This window comes from Schistocerca serialis, chromosome 6, assembly GCF_023864345.2.
Source record: "Schistocerca serialis cubense isolate TAMUIC-IGC-003099 chromosome 6, iqSchSeri2.2, whole genome shotgun sequence".
NCBI lineage: Eukaryota > Metazoa > Arthropoda > Insecta > Orthoptera > Acrididae > Schistocerca > Schistocerca serialis.
In genome coordinates, this window is record NC_064643.1 from 683,568,408 (window position 1) to 683,593,309 (window position 24,902).

The 24,902-nt window shown below is 44.2% G+C and overlaps 1 protein-coding gene across 1 annotated transcript in view; it reads right to left on the reverse strand.

The window, feature by feature from the left end:
• The window catches only part of LOC126485032 (neuronal acetylcholine receptor subunit alpha-4-like), a 170,415-nt gene that overhangs the window by 126,784 nt on the left and 18,729 nt on the right, over positions 1–24,902 (reverse strand). Inside the window, exon 2 of the mRNA XM_050108636.1 lies at positions 12,687–12,841. Within this exon, the coding sequence (XP_049964593.1) occupies positions 12,687–12,841 (155 nt within the window). The remainder of the gene's footprint in view (positions 1–12,686; positions 12,842–24,902) is intronic.

Genomic DNA, 24,902 nt, shown 5'->3' on the forward strand with positions numbered 1-24,902 from the left:
AAATAATTACGAACGCTTTACAAAAAACACACACACACACACACACACACTTTAGCGCCAACACGCTGCCAAAGACGACGGAAGTTATCGATAGACAAAATTAAGAATCAACGTAGGGTGGGGTAGCGGTAACTCTGTCCCTCTGCGCTCTTTTCTTTTCTCTCTCTCTTTTTTTTTCACAAGCGAAAGAGCAGCGCTCTACACAGAATTAAAGCAAAAACCTCTGAAGTGTTGGCAGAAGAGCCAACACTGTGTTGCTAGAGGAGGCCGAAATGCACGCGTTTAATTACACGCTGACTAGCGTGAGGTCTGGAACAGTTAAAGGATTTGAGTCTAGCAAATAAAGTACGTAGCTGTTGGAATACTTAACTTTAATCCACAATTGGTGAACATCTCTCGTTACTGTACAAGCTTCACAATATTAATTATCAAATGCTATGACGCCTTGCTAGGTCGTAGCAAATGACGTAGCTGAAGGCTATGCTAACTATCGTCTCGGCAAATGAGAGCGTATTTGTCAGAGAACCATTCCTAGCAAAGTCGGCTGTACAACTGGGCCGAGTGCTAGTAAGTCTCTCTAGACCTGCCGTGTGGTGGCGCTCGGTCTGCAATCACTGACAGTGGCGACACGCGGGTCCGACGTATACTAACGGACCGCGGCCGATTTAAAGGCTACCACCTAGCAAGTGTGGTGTCTGGCTGTGACACCACAACCTCCATCTCTGTTTATAAGGTTACTGGCTAATTTAATTTCAATTGCTGCCTAAATAACGCTATACCAATAGCTGGAAGTTCAAGCCAGAATCTGCGTGTTGTTATATTCCATAGGATGACCGGTGCCGTAGTATAGCAGGTTTGGTCGGCAGTTGTGGGCGTGTGTGCCGCTTATGCTCAGTACACCGGTCCACCACGGTTCTGATATCCTTATCAGTATGTGCCACGACACAGGTGCAAGCAATATAGTGGATACCCATTTTACGAAAACCGGGACTATCCTTTACGGAACCTATAAGGACACTGATCTTAGATGGTGTTCCAAAAATACATTTCACATCATATTTCCGCAAAGTACGACTAATCCTATTGCAAATGCTCCTTGCGTAAGGCCGAAAGGACATTGACTTTTGTGCCACCTCGGTTTTATCATCACTCACCCGGTGCACGGTTGGTCGATGGAGCTGTGCATCTCTGGTCTGCCTTTGACTGTAACCATTCTGACGAAAGGTGACCTCAAGGCGGGCTAATTCGGTCTGTGAAGACGTGGGCCCTGTGATCCAAGATACGAGTTGCCTCTTCACGCAGAGCCGCTTGGTGACAACTACCAGCCTGCAGACACAAGTCACTGTGTGTGGGCTTACTACAGACACACCCTACTGTCCCAACGTACCATCAGCCTTCCTCCTAACCAAGACATCAAGTAAGGGAAGGAAACCATCCCTTTTCGCCTCCATCGTGGAACAAATTTTCGAGGAGAGAGAATTCCGGTGTTCTAGCAAGACGCTCAAATTCTCGTCGTCACGAGGTCAAACAACAAAATTATCGTCTAAATATCTGAAAAAATACGCAGGTTTCAAAGCCACCGACTCCAAGGCACGTTCCTCGAAGTCTTCCATAAACAGATGGTGAGTAAGAGATGACAATGGGTTTCCCATTGCAAATAACCTTATAAATAGAGATGCATGTTTTTGGTTACATTCTGCGTCGAATCCTGCTCTCTCTCTCTCTCGTCAAACAATAGATTCGCTGCAATGCCTAACGCAGGCGAAGTCGGAGCGGACGAGGCTCTTGCAGTATTTAACCAGTTTACTCCAACCGGCCACACCACCTAAAGGGAAGGATTTTTGCAAAACAGCTTCCTGCTGACATACTGCAGGTCATTACGGAAAAGAACGGTTTAGTTCGAGAATGGCATCTCACACGGAATGCGGGTGACGAAACGGTTAAAAACCCCCTTCGACGTGAAATCCAGCTTGCCGTAGATAACCACAGGAACCGGGACAGGGAGCGGAGGATTGCGACCCTCAGAATCGATTACTATATTGCCTGGCGCATAATAGAACAGTTTCTACGTAAAAAGCTGCGCAATCAGTCATAGTCGGGCGTGAGCTCATCCGCGAGGCCGACGCCGTTTTAGTGACCAGTGGGAACTATAGTTCCCACTTACTTGTTTTCGCTGTAAGTTCAGTGGTAACCCGTTTTCCACTTCTAACTTGTGCTTTTATCTCTATTAGAGTATGCTAAATACATGTAGATTGTCAACGGGTGTGCGAAAGCGGTTGTATTTCTGCCTTGTTAGTCAACCAATGCAGAAGCGCCCGCATCTCGTGGTCGTGCGGTAGCGTTCTCGCTTCCCACGCCCGGGTTCCCGGGTTCGATTCCCGGCGGGGTCAGGGATTTTCTCTGCCTCGTGATGGCTGAGTGTTGTGTGCTGTCCTTAGGTTAGTTAGGTTTAAGTAGTTCTAAGTTCTAGGGGACTGATGACCATAGATGTTAAGTCCCATAGTGGTCAGAGCCATTTGAGCCAATGGAGAAGCGCAGTTTCCGCGTGAAAACGAGCCACTGTTTCGACCGCTACAGCGTTTTTTTGTAGTGTGCTTTCGTTTTGCGTGTGAAATGACTTGTGTTGTATTTATCTACTTTTATATTTACGAGGGAGATAGTATTCGTGTATATTTGCTTGATTTGACTGAAAATTATGTAAATAAGTTAGTGGGAACTATTTTTCCCACTGAACTTGTGTGAAGTGCATTGCATTTGGCTGTGCAATCGGCATCGCAGTTATTGTTTGTTTCTTATTGTTTAGAATGTGTGGACTGACGCCAGATGAGGTTTTCAGAATTTTGTACGCTTTACCAGAAGATGTAGGAGATAAGCGAAGAGGAAGGCCCGTTCATTTTCAAACACCAAAAAGAGGCGTGTCTGGAGTACCAGATGAAGTTCATCAGGAGAAAGTTGGAACTCATTTGCCTACAAAAGAAGATGCCGCCAATGTAGCATCAAGAACAAAGAAAAGATAACAAAAATAATGTGTAGCAACTGTCGTGTACCTTTGTGTGCAGCACCATGCTTCTCTAAATTCCATAGTACATCACCTTAGTGAACTCAAAGGACAATATGAACTAATACAAATATAAATGTAATGTTTAACATGCTTTTTGTACTAAAAATAAAGGCTATACATTTTTTTTTAAATTAGCAAGTGAAGTTACTCCAGAGTTCGGTGGGAACAATAGTTCCCACTAATTTTTTTATGCTCGTAGGCTAAACTCTCACTTTCAAGATTTAAACTATGATTTTATGAATGGTTTCTTAGCCCAATAAAGTGCCCATAAAAAGTCTACAACTTCGGGAAATAATTTGGTCACTAAAGGGTTAAGATGCCTTTGTAGATAATTTCACGCCCATTGACAACGTACTGGACGAAAACCACAGTCAACTTGTGGAGGCGCGGCTTCCGGTCTTTCTCGCAAATGCAGACGAAAACGACCTCACTGACGACGTCTCTGATGATGAGAACTAAAATCACCTGTCACACATCAACACTCGTAAGGCAGTAGCAGTTGTCAATATCAGAAACAAGATCGCCTAACAATTGCCGCCAGAAGAAGTCTGCACGTTAATATGAACTAATACAAATATAAATGTAATGTTTAACATGCTTTTTGTACTAAAAATAAAGGCTATACATTTTTTTTTTAAATTAGCAAGTGAAGTTACTCCAGAGTTGTGTGGGAACAATAGTTCCCACTAATTTTTTTTATGCTCGTAGGCTAAACTCTCACTTTAACAACATCTTAAGGACTCCGAGTGGAAACATGCGGAGGTGGTAGCCATTACAAAACCGAGTAAGGATCCCAGACTTTCGAGCAATTATAGGCCTATCATCCTTCTGCCGTCACTTTCGAAAGTATTCGAAAGTTTATATGCTAAATGGCTGCAGAGACATGTTGAAGCGGAGCGCTTCTTACCGGACAAGCAGTTCAGTTTCCGGAGGGGGCACTCCACGCAATAACAATTACTCAGGTCAGTTGAGCAAGGCGCGGGTGAACTAGATTGTGGGGAATAACTTGCAGCAGTACTACTAGGTGTGTCGAAGGCCTTCGACAGCGTGTGGCATAACAGCCTCCTCTTCAAGCGTTTGGACGAGGGGGTGTCGGTGTCTCGCGTGGCCCTGCTCAAGTGGCTGTGAGCACTATGGGACATAACATCTGAGGTCATCAGTGCCCTAGAACTTAGAACTACTTAAACCTAACTAACCTAAGGACATCACACACATCCATGCCCGAGGCAGGACTCGAACCAGCGACCGTAGTGGTCGCGGGGTTCCAGACTGAAGCGCCTAGAACCGCTCGGCCACACCGGCCGGCAGGCCCTGCTCAAATGATACCTCAGTAACAGAACATTTCATGTTAAAGCCGATGGAGGAATCTCGACAGCGTGACAAATCAGGGCGGGAGTGCCACAGGGCTCTGTGCTTGGGCCCCTACTACATACTCTGCACCCTGCCGATACTCCGAAAACCACGAGAACTGAACTGGCGTTATATGCCGATGACACTGCACTGTCTGTGCGCAGTTTAGTACTACACGTAGTAAGACGTCGCCTTCAGCAAGCATGCGACACGGTCGGAGCTTGGGCCACCAAGAGGGGCTTCAAAATGAACGCAGAGAAGAGCCAGACTTTAATCATAACCAAGGAAAAGCTACCAGGAGACATAGAACCGATTCGCACCATGGGAGGCCCCATCTCTTGATCACAAACAGGGAAGTACCTAGGCGTGACCCTTGACAGACATCTAATGTGAGCCTCACTTGTCAGAGAGGTCAGGGGGAAAGCACTAGGACGTATGAAAACGCTCTACCCCTTACAGAATCCCAGTTCGACTCTACCCACACATTGTGGAGTAACATTGTATCTGGCCCTTATACGGTCTATTCTAGAATGTACTACTGTCGTGTGGGGTAATGCAGACAATAAACAAATCGACCCAATACAGCGGGTTCAAACCAAAGCCTTACGCATTGCACTATATCTCCCAAGGCGAACACCGAGCACCAGGGAAGCGCACGATATGGCAGGCGTACCATTCCTACGCTACAGATTTAAACAGACTGCTCGCCAACTTTACGCATTGGCACAGCAGTGGGAGAATAGGTACGCCGTCAACATAGGCAACAAGTCCACTGGCGACCGATCACTCGGTGGCTGGACATGCTACTTGAGCAGCAAGCCTGTGGCAAGTAGTTAGAGAAGTTGCACAAAACTGGATGACAACGAGAGAAGAAAAACAAATAAACGCGAAGTCCAAATTTCCCAACTGCAGACTATATGTAGGCTAGGCATTACCAATGCTCAAACTACGCGAAACAGGGTCCAGAAAGACCTTCATAAGTGAGTGAGTGAGTGTGTGTGTGTGTGTGTGTGTGTGTGTGATAGTGCGTCGCAGTCACAGTTGGTCAGGTAGTGGGTGTGCCAGTCAGACAGTGCGAGGTCGCGGTGTGTTCGCTGGTGACGGTAGGTAGCTGCCGTAGTGGCCACCAGACTTGAGTCACTACATGCAATGGAATGTTAAGTAATCGTGAGTGATACTATGCTCGCACTGGGTTTGAACTTCTGTTCGTACATCAGACAACATTCGTCTCATTCGTTCCGGTTTAGCGAGTGTTTGGGTGCCGGCCGTATTAAAATCCGCGTGACAAGCGGAGCATTAAACTCTGCACTTTTAGGCGAGATAAACTATCTTTTCAGGACAGTCACCCGCCCCAACACAACCTGGCATTGCCAGAGTTGAAGGAGTCCGTTCGTGCCTTCGGGAAATCATCGCACGTCGCGGGAATCGTACGCAGGCTTTGGGCACAACAAGACAGCGTCGACCCACCGGGTCACTGAAGCGCACTTTGGTTGCTCAAGACTTTGTTGTAGCTAAGTTGCGCCACGCTGGATGAGAATTGTGACTCCCTGACTCGCTGGGAACGAATTCCAGCCAGTTACTATCTTTAATTTCGTGGCTGTGCTGTAATATTGTTAGATCTCAACGCCATCCAGCAGCTGCCTTGTCTGCTTAATGCATACATTCAGCTTACTTTCATGAACTGCCAACAGTACAAGGTGCTGACGCTTCTACAGACAGTGTTGCCTTCTGCAATCAATTTGTTCCAAAACTTTTCTCTGTGCATTCGTTGAGTATCAGGAATTGCGAAAGGTGGCAATGAATGTTTTAATCATCAATTCCAAAAAAAGTAAGTCTTTTTTTCTTTTTGCAACTACATGTCTGCAGTCCTGGTACACAATGAAATCCCCACGCAACGCTAGCGTAACACGCCGCTATAGGATCCAAATCTAAATGATACAGCCCTTTCAAAAAGAGCAGTCTCGTTGGATAATTCATTTTCTGACTTTGAAAGGAAACAGCTCAGCAAGAATTAATGATCAGTCGGCGGAAGTGAACGCCAAGAATGCACCGCATATGACTCTCCGAGTAGCAATCGTACAAAAAGCGGAGGTCGGCAGCGGCTCATTTCCCAACATCTAGCACGCCATTTTGAACATGATGGAGGTCGCCAACTCCTGGGTGCCGTGACTGATCACAGCCACTGAGAAAGCCCGAAGCGGCGGCGCAAACGTCGTAGCAGCTGTGTCACACCAGTCTAGCCAACTTCTTCAGTCACCTGATCACCACGCACGAGTGACGGTTGTATCACTATCACGCCGAATGTGGGAACAAATCCAACAGTGCAAAAAGTGGAAGACCGGACCATCATCGGACAAGCTGATGCTGTTGTTTCTTTTTCAGGACTGCCGTGGTGTGGCGCTATCAGATTATGCTCGAAAGCGGCAATCTCCTGACGAAGTTACAAAGTGCCGTCAAGACGAAGCATTGCCAAAGGAGGAACTACATGGGATGAGGAGGGGGGAGGACGCTGTGGAGTGGCAGTTGGTAAGAAGGCAGCTAGGAGGACGAGATATTCAGACAGTTGTCTTTTGTGTATCACCCATAGATTTGACCAACTGTCAGAGTTCAGTGGAGAGGAGCCTCTTGTAGTTGTGGTGTAGGAAACATCAGCAGATCTCACTAGCTGAGATTTGCAGTTTCAAATATAAAGAAAAGATTCTGCTGTGGGATGCTTCTCGTGGTAGATGGGTAGGCCAACAGTTGCAGGAAGTGTTGGGGAGTGAGTAACAGGACGACGGTTCAATCCCGTCTCCGGCCATCCTGATTTAGGTTTTCCGTGATTTCCCTAAATCCCTTCAGGCAAATGCCGGGATGGTTCCTTTGAAAGGGCACGGCCGATTTCCTTCCCCGTCCTTCCCTAACCCGAGCCTGCGCTCCGTCTCTAATGACCTCGTTGTCGACGGGACGTAAAACACTAATCTCCTCCTCCTCCTCCTGAGAGGAGGTTAGGTATCCAGGTAGAGAAGGAAGTAGCATATTTCATTAAAATAGAAGAGATATTAGCGATGAAGTTAGTGACTGCTGATAGAACTTGACTCTCATATTTCTGGTATATCAGAGCACCATTTAACACCATTTAAATAAAGTGACAATTCAGAGGCTTCCTTTATCAGGATACAGATTAGCTGGCCGTTTTTCAAGGAGTTCTTTGCGGCGTGGAGGAGTGGTCATGTATGCGAAAAATAGCATTCCATTTAAGCCCATAGATGTATCAAAGCATTGCACAGGTATCTGAATGTTGCTCATGGGCAGGTGAATTCAGTGAAACCAAACTTCTAATCGTCGTTGCATATAGGTCCTCTAAGTCTGACTTCGGAGCATTTCTGCTCAAGCTAGAAAGGGTTCTTGGTTCACTTTATAGGAAGCATCAATAATTAGTTGTATGTGGTGCCTTCAATATTAATTTTGTATGTGACTGTGCAAGAAAAAGGATGTTCGAAGATCTAAATTCATATGACCTGACTCAGACTGTATTTTTCCAATCAGGTGCAGGGTAACAGTAGCACAAATACAGACAATATTTTTATTCATTCTCCATTAGTAGATGGGCATTCTGTTAGTAAAAGGGTGAATTGGCCTTTGAGATCGTGATGAACAAATTTTAACACTAAATGGTTTATTTACTCAATACTATTTCTCCGTCCTGTGTCTAATTCACTTTATAATCATACAGACTGTCAACAGACGTCCGTACGATCGTGTTCTGCACTGGAGATAGCATTCCGATCAACGGACAACCACAGCAACGATGCTGTCACGGCACCTATCAAATGGGGTAGAATTTGCTGGTTAGTCTCGCATCCACAATCGCTGTGTACACGGTCACAGACGGTGCAGTATGGCACAGAGAAGACACCTACCAGATACCCTACGGTGGACGGCCATAGGAAGAATGGAAGCTGTTCCACGGATGTTGCGACAATTTATACAGACCGAAACCCTGAAAACCAGGGAAGGGCCGACCATGTGTGATATCAGGAAGAGATGACCGTTATTTGGCTGTAAGAGCACGAGGGTACTGCCCCAGTACTGCACCGCACCTGGCAGCTGACCTCGCAGCATCCACTGGACGAGTTGTATCGAGGCAAACGCTGTACAGAAGGCTTCGGAAGAGTGGACTTTATTGTCAGAGACCTAATGTATGCGTATTTTTGGCGCGTCTTCCCAGAAGGGGACGTCTAGAGTGGAGTTGTCAACATGCCACCTGGACAGTCGAACAGTGAACCAAGTCCTTTCAACGTATGAGTCCCGATTCAGTCTGGAGAGTGATTCTCGATGGATTCGCATCTGGAGGGAATGTGGAACACGGTTTCGGGACCCAAATATTATGGGAAAGAGTCCGGTATCAAGGTGTGGGGAGGAATTATGTTGATCACTCTTCATAAAAGTGTACAGGTAAATCGGCAAGGTTTAACTGCTGTCAGATATCCTGACGAGATCTTGAGACGTCATGTGCTGTTGTTGCGAGTTGTTACGGGCCCAGACTTCATACTGATGGACGATAATTCTCGGCCTCATAGAGCACAAATGGTTGATGTTTTCTTGGAAACAGAAAACATTGCATGCATAGTGTGGCCCGCTCGCTCTCCCAATTTGAATCCCATAGCATACGTCTGGGATGCACTAGGGAGACGGGTTGAATCACGTCAGCATCCACCAACCACTCTCCAAAACCTGCATGCACCTCTTCAGGAAGAATTGGCGTTATTGACTCAGCGTGAGATTGAAGACATCATTCACAAAAAATGGCTCTGAGCACTATGGGACTTAACTTCTGAGGTCATCAGTCCCCTAGAACTTAGAACTACTTAAACCTAACTAACCTAAGGACATCACACACATCCATGCCCGAGGCAGGATTCGAATCTGCGACCGTAGCGCTCACGCTGTTCCAGACTGTAGCGCCTAGAACCGCTCGGCCACCCTGGCCGGCCATCATTCACAGCATGTCCCCTTGTTGTAAGGTCTGTATTTCTGCCAGAGGTGGTTACACCCCACACTGAGCATATTAACCAGTTGTTGGAATGTCTGTGAAAATCCGCTGAGTTGAAAAAACGAAGTACACTTTTGTTTACAGTTATGCAAGTTGCAGTTTATTACGTTCTATATTCAGTTCATTGTTTCTACTTTACTACCACTTGTTTACCCTGTTTTGTAGCAAAATAACCGAACCTTGCAAAATTTCCATGTATTGTTTTCATTTTGGACATCAGTGTATAATTACAAACTATGTAGAAAAACTATTCCAACGGCCAAAGAGGTTTCTTTTTTTTTTTTAACCTCGTTAAGGAACAAGAGGGACAGGATGTACATAGTACCGACAGCATAGATGACAAATACAACGCTTTAACACATTTCTCTTGCTCTTTGAAAATTTCTTTCCATTAGAACGTTCTAAACAGGATAGTGGCAGTAAAAGACAGCCCGGGTGGCTGACTGGTGGGGTAAGACTATCATGTAGAGGAAAATGGGAATTATATTAAACTTTTAGTAGTCAAATCGAGTTACAGCAGCCCATTACAAAAAAGTATCATAAGGTGCTTAAATATGTTATTAGGAAGGGAAAGAGTATGTGGTACGCTAATTGACAAGATAAAATTAAAACCATATGGTCAGTCGTGAGGGAAGTGTCTGGTCAGCAGCACAAGGTCGACGACATAAAGTCAGTTCATAGTAAAAATATTTCTGTTACTGATAAGTCAGATATATGAACAGTATTTAACAATCATTTTCTAAACATAGCTAGTGAAGTTAATAAGAACCTAGTTTCTACAGGGAATCATGTAACTCTCTTGTAAAATGCCTTTCCGAGACTGATAACTGAAATACTCTTCTGTGATACAGAAAAGGGGGTGTCTGAGTCAATAATTAAATCACTGAAGACTCAGGACCCTCATGGGTATGATGGAATGCCTAGCAGAACATTAAAGTACTGTGCTACACATGTTAGCCCTTCACTTAGACATATTTGTAATTTTTTCTATAGGAATGGTCAGTTTCCTAAACCATTAAGTACTCACTGGTAAAATCGCATTATAAAAAGGGAGAAAGGGATTATACAGACAAATGTAGACATATCTCTATGCCAGCAGTGTTTGCTAAAGTTATTGAAAGGGCTATATCTGTAAGAATAATTGATCATTTAATGCTACATAATTTGCTGTCAAATGCACAGTTTGGTTTTAGAAGTCGTTTAACAACTGAAAACGCTGTATTCTCTTTTCTCCGTGAGGTACTGGATGGGTTAAACAAAAGATTTCGAACGCTAGGCATATTTTTTGCTTTAATTAAGGCGTTTGGTTGTGTTGATCACAAAATATTGCACCAGAAGTTGGACCAGTATGAAATAAATGGAGTAGCTCGCAGTTGGTTCAGCTCCTACTTTAACAACAGACAGCAAAAGGTCATTATTCACAGTGTTGAGAAGGGCTATGATGCGGGGTCAAAGCGGGGCAGCGGGGCACAGTCCAATTGTGGGGGGGTGGGGGGGGGGGGGGGGAGGGGGGGTGCACCAGAGGTCGCTGCTTATTTATATAAATGATACATCCTCTAGTATTACACGTGATTGTAAAATATTTATGTTTGCTGACGGCGCTAGCTTCATAGTAAAGGGTTTTGTGTGCAACGTTAACACTGTTTCAAATAGTGTTGTTCAAGACATAAGTTGATGGGTTGTAGAAAATGAAGTAGCACTAAATCATAGTACGACTAAGTTTTTACAGTTTCTAAGACACAATTCAACAAAACCTTACGTCTTAATTACACAGAATGAGCATATGATTCGTGAACAGTTCAAATTTCAATGTTCAGATGGATAGTAAACTGTCGTGAAAAGCCCATGTCCATGATCTTGCTCAAAAACTTAATGTTGCCATTTTTTCTATTGGAACAGCATCTGAAGTAAGTGATAGTTCGACACGAAAAATAGTCTACTTTGCTTACTTTCAATCATTTATGACGTGTGGTATTATATTTTGGATAACTATTTCCATTCTGAAAGGGTATTTTTGGCTCAGAAACGGGCGGTTTGTGCAATAAGTGGTGTAAGTTTCCGAACCTCTGGTCGACCCCTGTTCACTAGTCTGGGTATTCTGACATTGGCCTTTCTTGTTAACAGTATCAGCTTATTCCCAAGAATTAGCAGCTTTCACTCAGTTAATACTAGGTAGAAATCCAATCTGCACTTGGATCGCACCTCCTTGACTCTTGTGCAGAAAGGTGTGCAGTATACTGTTGAACCCATTTTCAATAAGTTGCCACAAGAATTTAAAAATCTTAGCAGTAATCCACGCGCTTTCAAATCGAAACTGAAGGGTTTCTTCATGGGCCACCCCTTCTATCCTGTCTAGGAGTTCCTTGAAAAATTAAGCTCATTCCTGTGTTATATTGTTGACTGCATTTAAGCAAACTTATAGCTTGACGTCTTTTTATGATTAATAAACATTTCGTTTTACCTGTTATTACTTTTCTATTGCAATTTCACGTATTGACACGTTCCAGGACCATGGAGATTTCCTCCTCAATTTGGTGGCCCTATGGAACTGGACGTGTAAAATAGAAAATAAAAAAAATCCTGTGTAAGGAGATGGATTTTCTCCGGGACAGCGTTACACCTCATTCTGCACCAGAAGACACAGTCACATGTACTGTTTCGTTGAACAGTCAGATTTTGTCTCGACGCCGTGTTCTCCTTACATGACTTCCTCGTCTTTTCTTTGGATGAAGAAACCATTTCGCAGAAGGCATTTCCAGAACGATGACAAACTGACTTTTGAGGTGGGAGGTGTCCTGAACAGGCAGCCTGGATATTTCTCCACAACCGAGGTCTCTGCCAAGACATCTATTGCAGAGGAAAATGTGTCACATTGAAGAGTGAGCGTATTCTACAGAAGAACTAGCATCATTACCACGTTTCATGGCTGCAGCACGATTGTTTTTATCGTGGTGATTAAAACTTGACTACCCGTCATATGTATGATTGCAGTCCTCAGTCAGTCAGGACCTCACCTGAAATATCCACCCACCACCATTGGCTCCTTGTCTTGAAATTTTCAGTTTAAGATCCACAGCCGTCTGTGTAATTTTGACTGCAAGGGTTATGCCTGCTTCATCAATGTAAATAATGTGACAGTTTGTTTGAAGTGGACACTGCAGACCTAACCATCTACGAGGTTACCTCGACCACGTGACTCGACAGTGTAGTGTACTTGACTGCTGAGTGAGCGGTACAGACCAGTACGTGCTTGATGAGGACCGCGTGCTCGACGGCCAGCGCCGCGCCGCCCTGGGTGGGCGGCATCTCCTCGGCGACGTAGTGGCTCAGCAGCTGGTCCTTGAGCCTCGCCACCGTCGACTGCGGCCCGGGGGTGCGCGGGCAGGGCTCCTCCCCTGCCGGCAAACGGGCATGCACACCCACGCATACGTGAGCCCCTGACTGTAGACCTGCAGCCAACCTTCCAACTGTCGCACTCAGCAATCACTTTAACAATATTATGAAAAGGAAAGTTGCTACTCACCGTATAGCAGATATGCTGAATCGCAGATAGGCACAACAAAAAGACTGTTCCAAATAAAGCTTTTGGCCCATAAGGCCTTTGTCAAAAACAGAACACACAAACACACACACACACACACACACACACACACACACACACACACACACAGTGATGCAAACGCAACTCACACACACATGACTCCAGTCTAAGGCAACTGTAGCCACACTGCGAGCAGCACCACAAGTGCATGATGGGAGTGGTGACTGGGCAGGGGTAAGGAGGAGGCTGGAGTGGGGAGGGGGAGGGATAGTAGCGTAGGTTCAAATGGCTCTAAGCACTATGGGACTTAACATCTGAGGTCATCAGTCCCCTAGACTTAGAACTACTTAAACCTAACTAACCTAAGAACATCACACACATCCATGCACAAGGCAGGATTCGAATCTGCAACCGTAGCAGCAGCGTGGTTCCGGATTGAAGAGCCTAGAACCGCTCGGCCACAGCGGCCGGCAGTAGCGTAGGGGTGGCAGACAGTGCAGTGCTGTTAGGGACCACGCAGGGGCGGGGTGGAGAGGGTAGGGCAGCTACGTGCAGTCAGGAGTTCAGACGCAGGGCAAGGGTGAGATGGGGATAGGAGGTAGCGGAAAAGGAGAGAAGTAAAGAGACTGGGTGAGATGGTGGAATCAGGGCTGTATAGTGCTGAAATGGGAACAGGGAAGGAGCTGGATGGGTGAGGACAATGACTAACAAAGGTTGAGGCCAGGAGGGTAACGGGAAAGAAGGATATACACTATGTGATCAAAAGTATCCGGACACCCCCAAAAAATACGTTTTTCATACCTACCGCCAGGTGCTACAGATCAGCGACCTCAGTAGTCATTAGACATCGTGAGAGAGCAGAAAGTGCTGCGCAGAACTCATGGGCTTCGAACATGGTCAGATGATTGGGTGTCACTTGTGTCATACGTCTGTAGGCGAGATTTCCACATTCCTAAACATCCTTAGGTCCACTGCTTCCGATATGATAGTGAAGTGGAAACGTGAAGGGGAACGTGCAGCACAAAAGCGTACAGGCCGACCTCGTATGTTGACTGCCAAAGACCACCGATAGTTGAAGAGAGTCGTAATGTGTAACAGGCAGACATCTCTCCAGACCATCATACAGGAATTCCAAACTGCATCAGTATGCACTGCAAGTACTATGAGAGTAAGACAGGAGATGAGAAAACTTGGATTTCATGACTGAGCAGCTACTCATAAGCCACACATCACGCTGGTAAATGCCAAACGACGTCTCGCTTGGTGTAAGAAACGTAAACACTGGACGATTTAACAGTGGAAAAACGGTGTGTGAAGTGACGAATCACGGTACACAATGTGGCGATCAGATGGCAGGGTGTGGGTATGGCTAATGCCCGGTGAATATCATCTGCCGGCGTGTGTAGCGCCAATAGTAAAATTCGGAGGCGGTGGTGTTTTGGTGTGGTCGTGGTTTTCATGGAGGGGGCTTCCACTCCATGTTGTTTTGCGTGGCACTATCACAGCACAGGCCTTCATTGATGTTTTAAGCTCCTTCTTGCTTCCCACTGTTGAAGAGCAATTCGGGGATGGCGACTGCATCTTGCAACACGATCGAGCCCCTGGTCATTATGCACGGCCTGTGGCGGAGCGGTTACACGGCAATAACATCTCTGGAATGGACTGGCCTGCACAGACCCAGACCTGAATGCTACAGAATACCTTTGGGATGTTTTGGAACGTTGACTCTGTGACAGGCCTCACCGACCGACATCCATACCTATCCTCAGTGCAGCACTCCGTGAAGAATGGGCTGCCATTCCCCAAGAAACCTTCCAGCACCTGACTGAACGTATGGAACGAATGGAAGCTGTCATCAAGACTGAATGTGGGCCAACACCATACTGAATTCTAGATTTAACGATGGAGGGCGCCACGAACTTGTAAGTCATTTTCAGTCAGGTGTCCGGATACTTTTGATCACATAATGTATTGCAGGGAACGTTCCCAACTGCGCAGTTCAGAAAAACTGGTGCTGGTGGGAAGGGTTCATATGGCACAGGCTGTAAAGCAGTCATTGAAATGAAGTATGTCATGTCTGGCAGGGTGCTCAGCAAACCAGGTGGTCAACTTGTTTCTTAGCCACAGTTTGTCAGTGGCCATTCAGGTGGACATACATCTTGTTGGTTGTCATGCTATAGAATGCAGCGCAGTGGTTGCGGCTTAGCTTGTAGATCACATGACTGGTTTCACATATAGCCCTGCCTTTGATGGGATAGGTGATGTCTGTGATCGGATTGGAGTAGGTGGTGGTGGGAGGATGTATGGGGCGGGTCTCAGTACCACCCAGGACCGGAGCAATTGAATTACATTCTCCGCCAAGGTTTAGACTACCTCTCGTCGTGCTCTGAAATGAGAAATGTCGTGCCCACTATCCTTCCCACCCCTCACAAGGTGGCTTCCGCCTTCCACCGAACCTACACAATATACTCATCCGTCACTAGACAACCTCTCCTCCCAACCCCTTACCTCTAGGCTCATCCCCCTGTAATACACCTAGACGCAAGACCCATCCCATACATCCACCCGTGTGCGCCAATAACGTCAACATGTGAGAATCGGCAGTCATCATCAGTGACGGAGCTTCCAACAATTAAGCAATTATCCGGTCTGTGTGGTTCACGTAATGCTAGTGGGCTAGTTAGACCTAAATCTGAGCGTGGTAGTATTGATAGCGACAATATCAGTGGGGCAAACACTCCGGTGTCGGATAAAGGGGATGTAAATGCCATTGATTCAAAGGCGTGCTTAAAAGAAGTTTCGTCAAATTTGAGCTCTAATGAGGTAGCAGTGCAATCTACACTGAAGCGTCAAAGAAACTGGTATAGACATGCGCATTCAAATATAGTCATAAGTAATATGAGACAAAAAGTGTCTGGCGCAGTCGTTAGATCAGTTACTGCTGCTACAATTTCAGGTTATCAAGATTCAAGTGAGTTTGATCGTGGCGTTGTAGTCGGCGCACGAGCGATGGGACACAACATCTCCGAGGTAGCGATGAAATGGGGAGTTTGCCACACGAGCATTTCGCGAGTGTAGCGTGAATATGAGGAATCTCGTAAAACATCAAATCTCCGTCATCGCCGCGGCCGGAAAAATTCCTGCAACAACGGGACGAATGACGACTGGAGACAGTCGTTCAACGTGACAGAAGTGCAACCCTTCCGAAAACTGCTGCAGCTTTCAATGCTGGTCCATCAACAAGTATTAGCATGCGAACCATTCAACGAAACATCATCGATAAGGGTTTTCGGAGCCCACTCGTGTACCCTTCATGACTGCACGACACGGAGCTTTAGGCCTCGTCAGGGCTCGTCGACACCAACATTGGACTGTTGATGACTGAGAACATGTTGCCTGGTCAGACGAGTCTCATTTCAAATTGTATCAAGTGGATAGACATGCACGGGTATGGAGACAACCTTATGAATCCATTGACCTTGCATGTCAGCAGGGGACTGTTGAAGCTGGTGGAGGCTCTGTAATAGTGTGCGGTGTGTGCAGTTGGGGTGATACGGGACCCCTGATACGTCTAGATACGACTCTGACAAGTTACACGTACCTAAGCATCCTGTCTAATCACCTGCATCCATTCATGCCCATTATGCATTCCGACGGATTCCAGCAGGACAATGCGACACCCTACACGTCCAGAATTGCAACAGAGTGGCTCCAGGAACACTCTTCTGAGTTTAAACACTTCTGCTGGCCACCAAACTCCACATACATGAACATATTGAGCATGCGATATTGCTGTGCCTGTGTTATTCTGATGACGAAGCTCTGCGGCGACCACAGCTGTTACGAAACACATCAGATGACTTCGCAGTTGCCAATGATGACTACCATCAGCTGTAGAATGGAATGTCAACAATGAAAATTTGCGCCGGACCTGTACTCGAACCCGGATTTCCCACTTATTGCGAGCGGTCGCCTTACCTTTTGGGTATCCGTGCACGACCCACGATTAGACCCAACATTCCGTATGTCACCAACCACAGGTCTACGATCTGTACTCGCACTCCATTACGTGTATTCCCGTACATATCAGACGTTGTGCATGGAAGTCGCATGCCCGGTATGTGTTTCGTAATGGCTGTGGTCGCTGCAGAGCTTCGTCATCAGAATAGCACAGGCAGTGCACTATCGTATTTATCCCTAAAGCACTACTTCAGACATTAGTCGAGTCCATGCCAGGTCGTGTTACGGCACTTCTGCATGCTCGCTGGGGACCCACACGATATTAGGCAGGAATACCAGTTTCTTTGGCTTTCCAGTGTGGTATGAGACCAATGCAGTACAGGATAATGGAATGTAGTCGAATTGAGTCGGGTGATGCTGAGGGATTTAGATTAGGAAATGAGACACTTAAAGTAGTAAAGGAGTTTTGGTATTTGGGGAGCAAAATAACTGATGATGGTCGAAGTAGAGAAGATATAAAATGTAGACTGGCAAAAATGGCAAGGAAAGCGTTTCTGAAGAAGAGAAATTTATTAACATCGAGTATAGATTTAAGTGTCAGGAAGTCGTTTCTGAAAGTATTTGTATGGAGAGCAGCCATGTATGGAAGTGAAACATTGACGATAAATAGTTTGGACAAGAAGAGAATAGAAGCTTTCGAAATGTGGTGCTACAGAAGAATGCTGAAGATTAGATGGGTAGATCACATAACTAATGAAGAGCTATTGAATAGAATTGGTGAGAAGAGGAGTTTGTGGCATAACTTGACAAGAAAAAGGGACCAGTTGTAGGACATGTTCTGAGGCATCAAGGGATCACCAATTTAGCATTGGAGGGCAGCGTGGAGGGAAAAAATCGTAGAGGGAGACCAAGAGATGAATACACTAAGCAGATTCAGAAGGATGTAGGTTGCGGTAAGTACTGTGAGATGAAGAAGCTTGCACAGGATAGAGTAGCATGGAGAGTTGCATCAAACCAGTCTCAGGACTGAAGACCACAACAACAACAACAACATGGGGACTTTTAGTACTAAGCTAAGTTCAGTAATAACAGAGATAAGCTCTGTAAAAACAGACTCAGGTTTAGTAGGAAGAAAAAAAAGAGACCATAGAAACATAAATTGAGAATGTATAAAAAAAATTGAGGATGTAGAGACAAATGTATCAGAAACTGTAAAATCTGAGATGAAAAAAAATAAATCGAATAAAGAAGACGCGATCGATTCAAAATTAGAAGTTGTAAGGAAAGGTGTGGGCAATGTTTCTGAGGAGGGTGGATTGGCTACCACCAGAGTCAATACAGTAGGAAAAGATTTTGGAGAAAAGTTGGAAAAGATTGGGGTGAGTTGTGTGGCGATGTTAAGAATTGTGTGCTGAGGCAAAGGCGCTGGAGGAAGTAACCACTAAATATGTTTTAGTCAGATAGAGTAGTAGAATTTGAAAAGGAGGACTTGTCCGCGAAAGCCAAAGGTCCTGAGTTCGAGGCTCGCTCCGGCACACAGTTTTAATTCGCCAAGGAAGTTTCATACCAGCGCACACTTTGCTGCAGATGAAAAACTCATTCAAGTGAGGTTTTTTTTTTTTTTTTTTTATTAATGGGGAAGAAGTAAGTAGTGTGAGGAGGTTGAAGGTATTGACAGCATTACATCAGAGTAAGGAGACATAATATTTTATTCTGAAGAGGGCGACAAAATTACTTATTTTGCAGAAGATTTAGATGCAACAGATAATTAGAATCAGATCGGAAAAATCTGGGAATGGTTCATGAGACTGACGGTTGGTCTGAAATTATAATGTGTTCAATAGATATAGAGGAGAAAGGAAGGGATATTGGAAATGATCTTTTAAGTGAGCGATGTTTGGAGAGAGGTGATATTAAAAGTATGCAGCCTATAGGTGAGATGATCGATGTTGCTGAAGAAAGGAAGTGTGCATCTCTACAAACTATAAAAGTTCTTCCAACAGTAGTCACAAATATTGTCTGTATGCGTATGAGTCTGTTGGTGAACAAGGATAGGGGGCCCGAATTCGAGCAGTTGAAAAAGCCGGAAAAAGTGAGATTCAGAAGGTACTCAGACTGGCGAGATCGACGTTATAAGAGGCAGTTCTGGCGGAGTTGCACCTTGTGTATGAAGCAAGTGATGGGTACAAGTACACGTATTACGTAAGTGTATTTTAATGTGTAGGTTTTAATAATTTTATAGTTTTTTTCTGTTTTGTGTAAACTATTGAAGAATTTAAAATTTACTTGATAGAGTAGGGAGGGACAATTTATGTCACTATGCAAGAATGGAATACATATATTGGCTGCACAATTGTTGGTGAGCGAAGGTCGGTAGAGCATAATTAATTTTTTCGTTTATAAAAGAGCGAAATATAAATAGTACTCTACATGAGATTTGCGTGGAAAATTTCAAGGAGATATTTATATGTGTTACTTGTAGTATTCTGAGTGGATTTCGATATAAAGTGTGTAATTTAATTGTAATTATTGTTCGCAAAAAATTGGCGCGTGTAGGCCATCAAACCTCATTAAAATTTTAATTGTTTTTAGGAGTATAATGTATAATTATGTGCAAAGGTCAGTTTTGGGGATATATTAGGTGGCTTAATTCTATAATATATGTTATTTTGGAATATTTTTCAATAGGTTTGTATCAGTAAGTGTTGGGGATAACTTCGTTTGAGAGAATAATGCTAGGGAGAAGTGTTTTATTGTGCAAATAGGGTACTGATGAATTCATAGTGCAGTTCAGCTGCTGAGAAAAGGAGAGTTAAATGAGCATTCCTGCACAGACTAATATCAGTGTTTTTAAGTTTATGATTAGCCGCAGTAAAATTGTAAAGAAACGACAAAATGTTAGTTGATTTATAGTATCGAACAAATTTCATAGCACAAAAGACATGTTCTGTAGAGGGAACATCGATACAGTGTTTGTAATGTTGAAGTACATCAAATATACTTTGCCAATAGAATAAATAACTCTTCTTGCTTTGCTATCCTGATTGTGAATGTGTCGATTGCAGTAAGGTGGGCACTCAGTGCCTGATCTACGTGGATTCGGGAAGTCATTTGATTATTGGTTACTAAACCACAATAGTATACCGACAGTCTCGCCTTCCAGCACTAACAGTGGCTACGGTGGCGGGGTATGTGGAAGACGCGTGGACGCCTAAGACGACTGGCAGTGCATCAACACTGGCAGAGTGCCAGACAAGCTCAAAGATGGCTTCTTACAGCTCTACGAAATTCACAATAAATCACAGTTACATAAAGAATGAGGAGGATTCAATGACACAAAAACATTTTCAGTATCGTTAAAACTCCTGAAGTTAATATTTTACAGTGACTAAATATTTTCACAATGAACCTGTGACGTAACAGCTTTTAAATGCTTCATGCGATTTCAACAAACCATATCTCAGATGAGAGAATTGCGCTAAAGCTATCATCGCTGAAAGCTAGCTATCTGTGAGTATTTCATTTCTTGATTATGACATTTTTCATATCTTTTTCTATTACACAAATGTCTGTCAGAATATCGTTTTCTCCACACTAACACAGAAAGTAAATGCAGCATAAATATGTTGTCATACTTGGGAAGTTATTTAACGAACAGTTTACTATTTTTGTCAGTAATTTTATTAAAATGTTGAGTGCAAGTGCAATTTAAAAACTGTGGTAATTTAAAAGTGGTCAGTTGCATGTGTTAGCTGATGCCACCGCTGAAAAGAGAACCAAAAGACATTTCTGTCAAGCAGACGTAAATAATTGTTTAAACAGTAATTAACGACAGTTGGTTGTCATTTAAAGGGAGTGCACTTGCGTAACAATACTAGCTTACCTATTTACGAGCAGACCTTTACTGGTAATTATTATGAATAGTCTGAGTGTGACAATGTTTACAACATTTCTTTATTAAAATAGTGTTTTAATATATTAGTTAGTGCAGGAAATGGTCAAGTGCAGTCAAATCAGCCTGTAAAACTTTTATAAGGTACTGTGCGGCGATCTGTATGGTTGAAAATGAACACACTTCGTACATCGCGATTGCAGTGTAGACACTTACATATTGTTCCAAGGTGACCGGTTTCAACAGCCTTATGCAGCCACACTATGATCTAAGGGGAAACATAAAGAAAATAACGAGGGGCTGGAGAGAGACTACAATTCATATCACTGATTATGTAATATGGAAAATTTCACGTACCTTTTGGAACTTGTTGTAAAATTGCAATGATACATTACACGACGTCAAAGTATAAAAGGAACTCTCCACATATGCAGGTCCTGATAAAAATCCAGATGGTGGAATACACACAGTTGATAAAATCTTCGTATCGTCATGCATGCTGGTGGCGAACACGATTCTTACGAGCTTGTCGCCCAGCATTGCGCTGTCAGGGGAGTATTGACACAGAGGGGGCGGTAGACGTGCTACCAAGTTACTCGTATCCACGCAAGGTAGCCGCGCGGTCTTGGGCGTCTTGTCACGGCTTACCCCGTCGGAGGTTCCAGTCCTCCATCGGGAATGGGTGGATGTGTGTGTGTGTGTTGTCCATAGCGTAATTTAGTTCAAGTTAGATTAAGTAGTGTGTCAGCAAAGGGGCCGATGACCTAAGCAGTTTGGTCCCATAAGTTCTTACCACAAATTTTTTTTGAAGTTACTCGTACTTACCTCGCCGCTGGGTGGCATGTGTAGTACACGCTAAATGATCACATGCTGCGCTTGCAAGCAATGAATAGCGGAGCACCAGAGAGAAAGGAGGATTTTTCAGACTGTCCCGTTTCACGATTAGTGTGTCACCTCGCCATACATATTAAAAATACTATGGGCTAATGTTCCACATAAAATCTGTACCTGCCGGCCGTTGTGGCCGAGCGGTTCTAGGCGCTTCAGTCTGGAACCGCGCGACTGCTACGGTCGCAGGTTCGAATCCTGCCCTGGGCATGGATGGGTGTGATGTCCTTAGGTTAGTTAGGTTTAATTAGTTCTAAGTTCTAGGGGACTGATGACCTCAGATGCTAAGTCCCATAGTGCTCAGAGCCATTTGAACCATTTTGAAATCTGCCGGCCGGAGTGGCCGAGCGGTTCTAGGCGCTACAGTCTGGAACTGCGCGACCGCTACGGTCACAGGTTCGAATCCTGCCCCGGGCATGGATGTGTGTGATGTCCTTAGGTTAGTTAGGTTTAAGTAGTTCTAAGTTCTAGGGGACTGATGACCACATTAGTTAAGTCCCATAGTGCTCAGAGCCTTTTTTTTTTCAATCTGTACTAATTGCATACTATGTGCTTATTGACAGTGAGAAAACAACCGTAATAATCAACAATAAAATAAAAAAACCTATATCTTTAACTAACAGAGCGACGAGATGTAAAAAGAAAACCACACTGGTGCGAGCGCGGATGCTATTTGGCAACACCTGGAGGGGTCTAGCGAAGTATCACCCTGCGGAAACAACAGGGGGAGGGGGGGGGGGAGTTGTGTAAAAAAACTACGCGGCGATGATCTAACTCCAAAAGTCATCTGACCCAGAGGTAGATGCAAGCCTTATTTGGCGCGTGCCGTCACACACAGAATCAATCGAAATGATATTTACCATAAAAATAATGTAGATGACTTCAACAAAATTAAAAGTATGAACTGATTCTAAGAGTGCGTATGTGAATACGTCGTACAGAGTCTAGAGGATGTCTGTACTCCACTCTGTGTGTCAAGAACTACTGTAAATGGGGACACTGAATCACATAGCAATAAAGAAAATCAAGTGGATGGCCGTAATTAGTAATATGGCGAGGAATGAGATTGAACCTGTTACATCTGCAATCCCTGAGCGTATATGATAACCAGGTTTCAGATTAATGCAGTAAACAATGAAATACTGACTGCCATATGAGATTCCCGTTAAGTGTTGGATGTAAACTGCAGACTCGCCACACAATGTGGGTTATGTTATCTATACGGTTTTGGTTGTAATGGAATGGTATCTACAGGCTGTTCTACTATGAGCGCCTAAGTGTCAGTACAAACATAGTTTATTTATCAACCAGCCAACTTAGTAACCTGCAGTCTCTTCTTCTGGTTTATCTAGACTTATAACACACCATCAAAAATGCTAAAAAAGTATAGTCAGCTGACCCTGACTCGTCAGTCAGAAGGTGATATGGGTATCTTTTTATTTGTGTAAAGTTGTATGTTTTCCAATATATTAAGCTTTTTACGTTTGGGACCTTTATGAAGGGTTTTCATTCTATGGCATATGCTTACTACTCTGTGCTCAGATATGCGAAGACTGTCCTCAAGGCAGTTCTGTTACATACATTTGTGTGTTCTCTGAACTGGGTGAAAAAAGATCTCCCCATTTGGAAAACATAAGAAGGATACACAGATAATCTTCTGAATGCCCAATTAGTCAGCTGACCATACTTTTTTTAGAAGTTTTGATGGTGTTTTATAAGTCTAGATAAGCCAGAGGATGAGACGGCAGCTTACTTACTTGGTTAATTTATAAGTAAAGTGTGTGTATACTGACACGTGGGCGCTTATAATACAACAGCCTGTAGGTACCGTTCCTTTACCCCAAAACCTTATAGGTAATGTATCCCAGATTGTACGACGAATCCACACTTTGCATCCAACGCTTAACGGTATCTCATATGGCACTCAGTATTTCATCGTTTACTGCATTAATTTGAAGCCCGGTTATCATATACGCTTAGGGATTGGAGATATAACAGGTTATGTTTCATCCCTCAGCCATATTACTAATTACGGCCATCTACTTGATTATCGTTATTGCCACGTGCTTCAATTTCCCCATTTACAGTAGTTCTTGACACACAGAGTGGAGTACAGACATCCTCTGCACTCTGTATGGCTTCTTCACATACATACTTTTACTAACAATTCATACCTTTAATTTTATTGAAGTCACTTGCGTTGTTTTTTACGGTATATATAATTTCGATTGATTCTGTGCGTGACGCCTCGCGCCCTAAAAAGCTTGCATCTGCCTCTGGCTCCGACGACTTTTGAAGTACGTCCAGCGCAGCGTGGTTTCTGCGCACAGCCCCCTCCCCCCCCCCCCCCCCCCCCCAGGTGATACTTCGCGGAACCCCTCCAGGTGTAGCCGAAAAGCATCGACGCTCGCACCAGTATGGTTTTCTTTTTACATCACGTCGCTCTGTTAGATAAAGACATAGGGTTTTTTTTAAAAATTTTTATTGTTACTGTTATTTTCTTACTGCCAACAAGCACATAGTAAGCAATTTGTACATATTTTATCTGGAACACAAGCCCATGGTATTTTTATATGTATGGTGAGGTGGCACTTCTACTCGTGAAACTGGACACTGAAAAATCCTCCTTTCTCTCTGGTGCTCCGCTATTTATTGCTTGCAACCGCAGCACGTGATTACTTAGCGCACTGCTAGTGAGAATCATGTTCACCACCAGCATACATAGACGATACGACGATTTCATCAACTGTGTGCATTTTATCAACTGGTTTTCTATCAAGACAGGTATATGTGGAGAGTGCCTTTTATGCTTTGACTTCAGGTAACGTATCATTGCAATTTTATGACAGATGCGAAAAGTTCATTGGAATTTCGTGTACTTACATAATCCGTGATATGAATTGTAGTCTCTCTCCACCCACCATTATCATGTTTACGTTTTCCCTTTAGATTAGATGGCAGCATAAGAGTGTTGAAACTGGTCATCTTGGAACAATAAAGAAATGTTTACACTGCGATTGTGGCGTACGAAGTGAGTTCACTTTCTGTAGAACTTGAGGACGACGTACTTTTGGTAGGGATGACCTTCGGCCAATGGAGAAGCTGGCAGTGGCGGAACACCACAGGGATAACTTTTTTCGGGTGGTGTGCTGGAGGAACTTTATGTTGAGTTTAT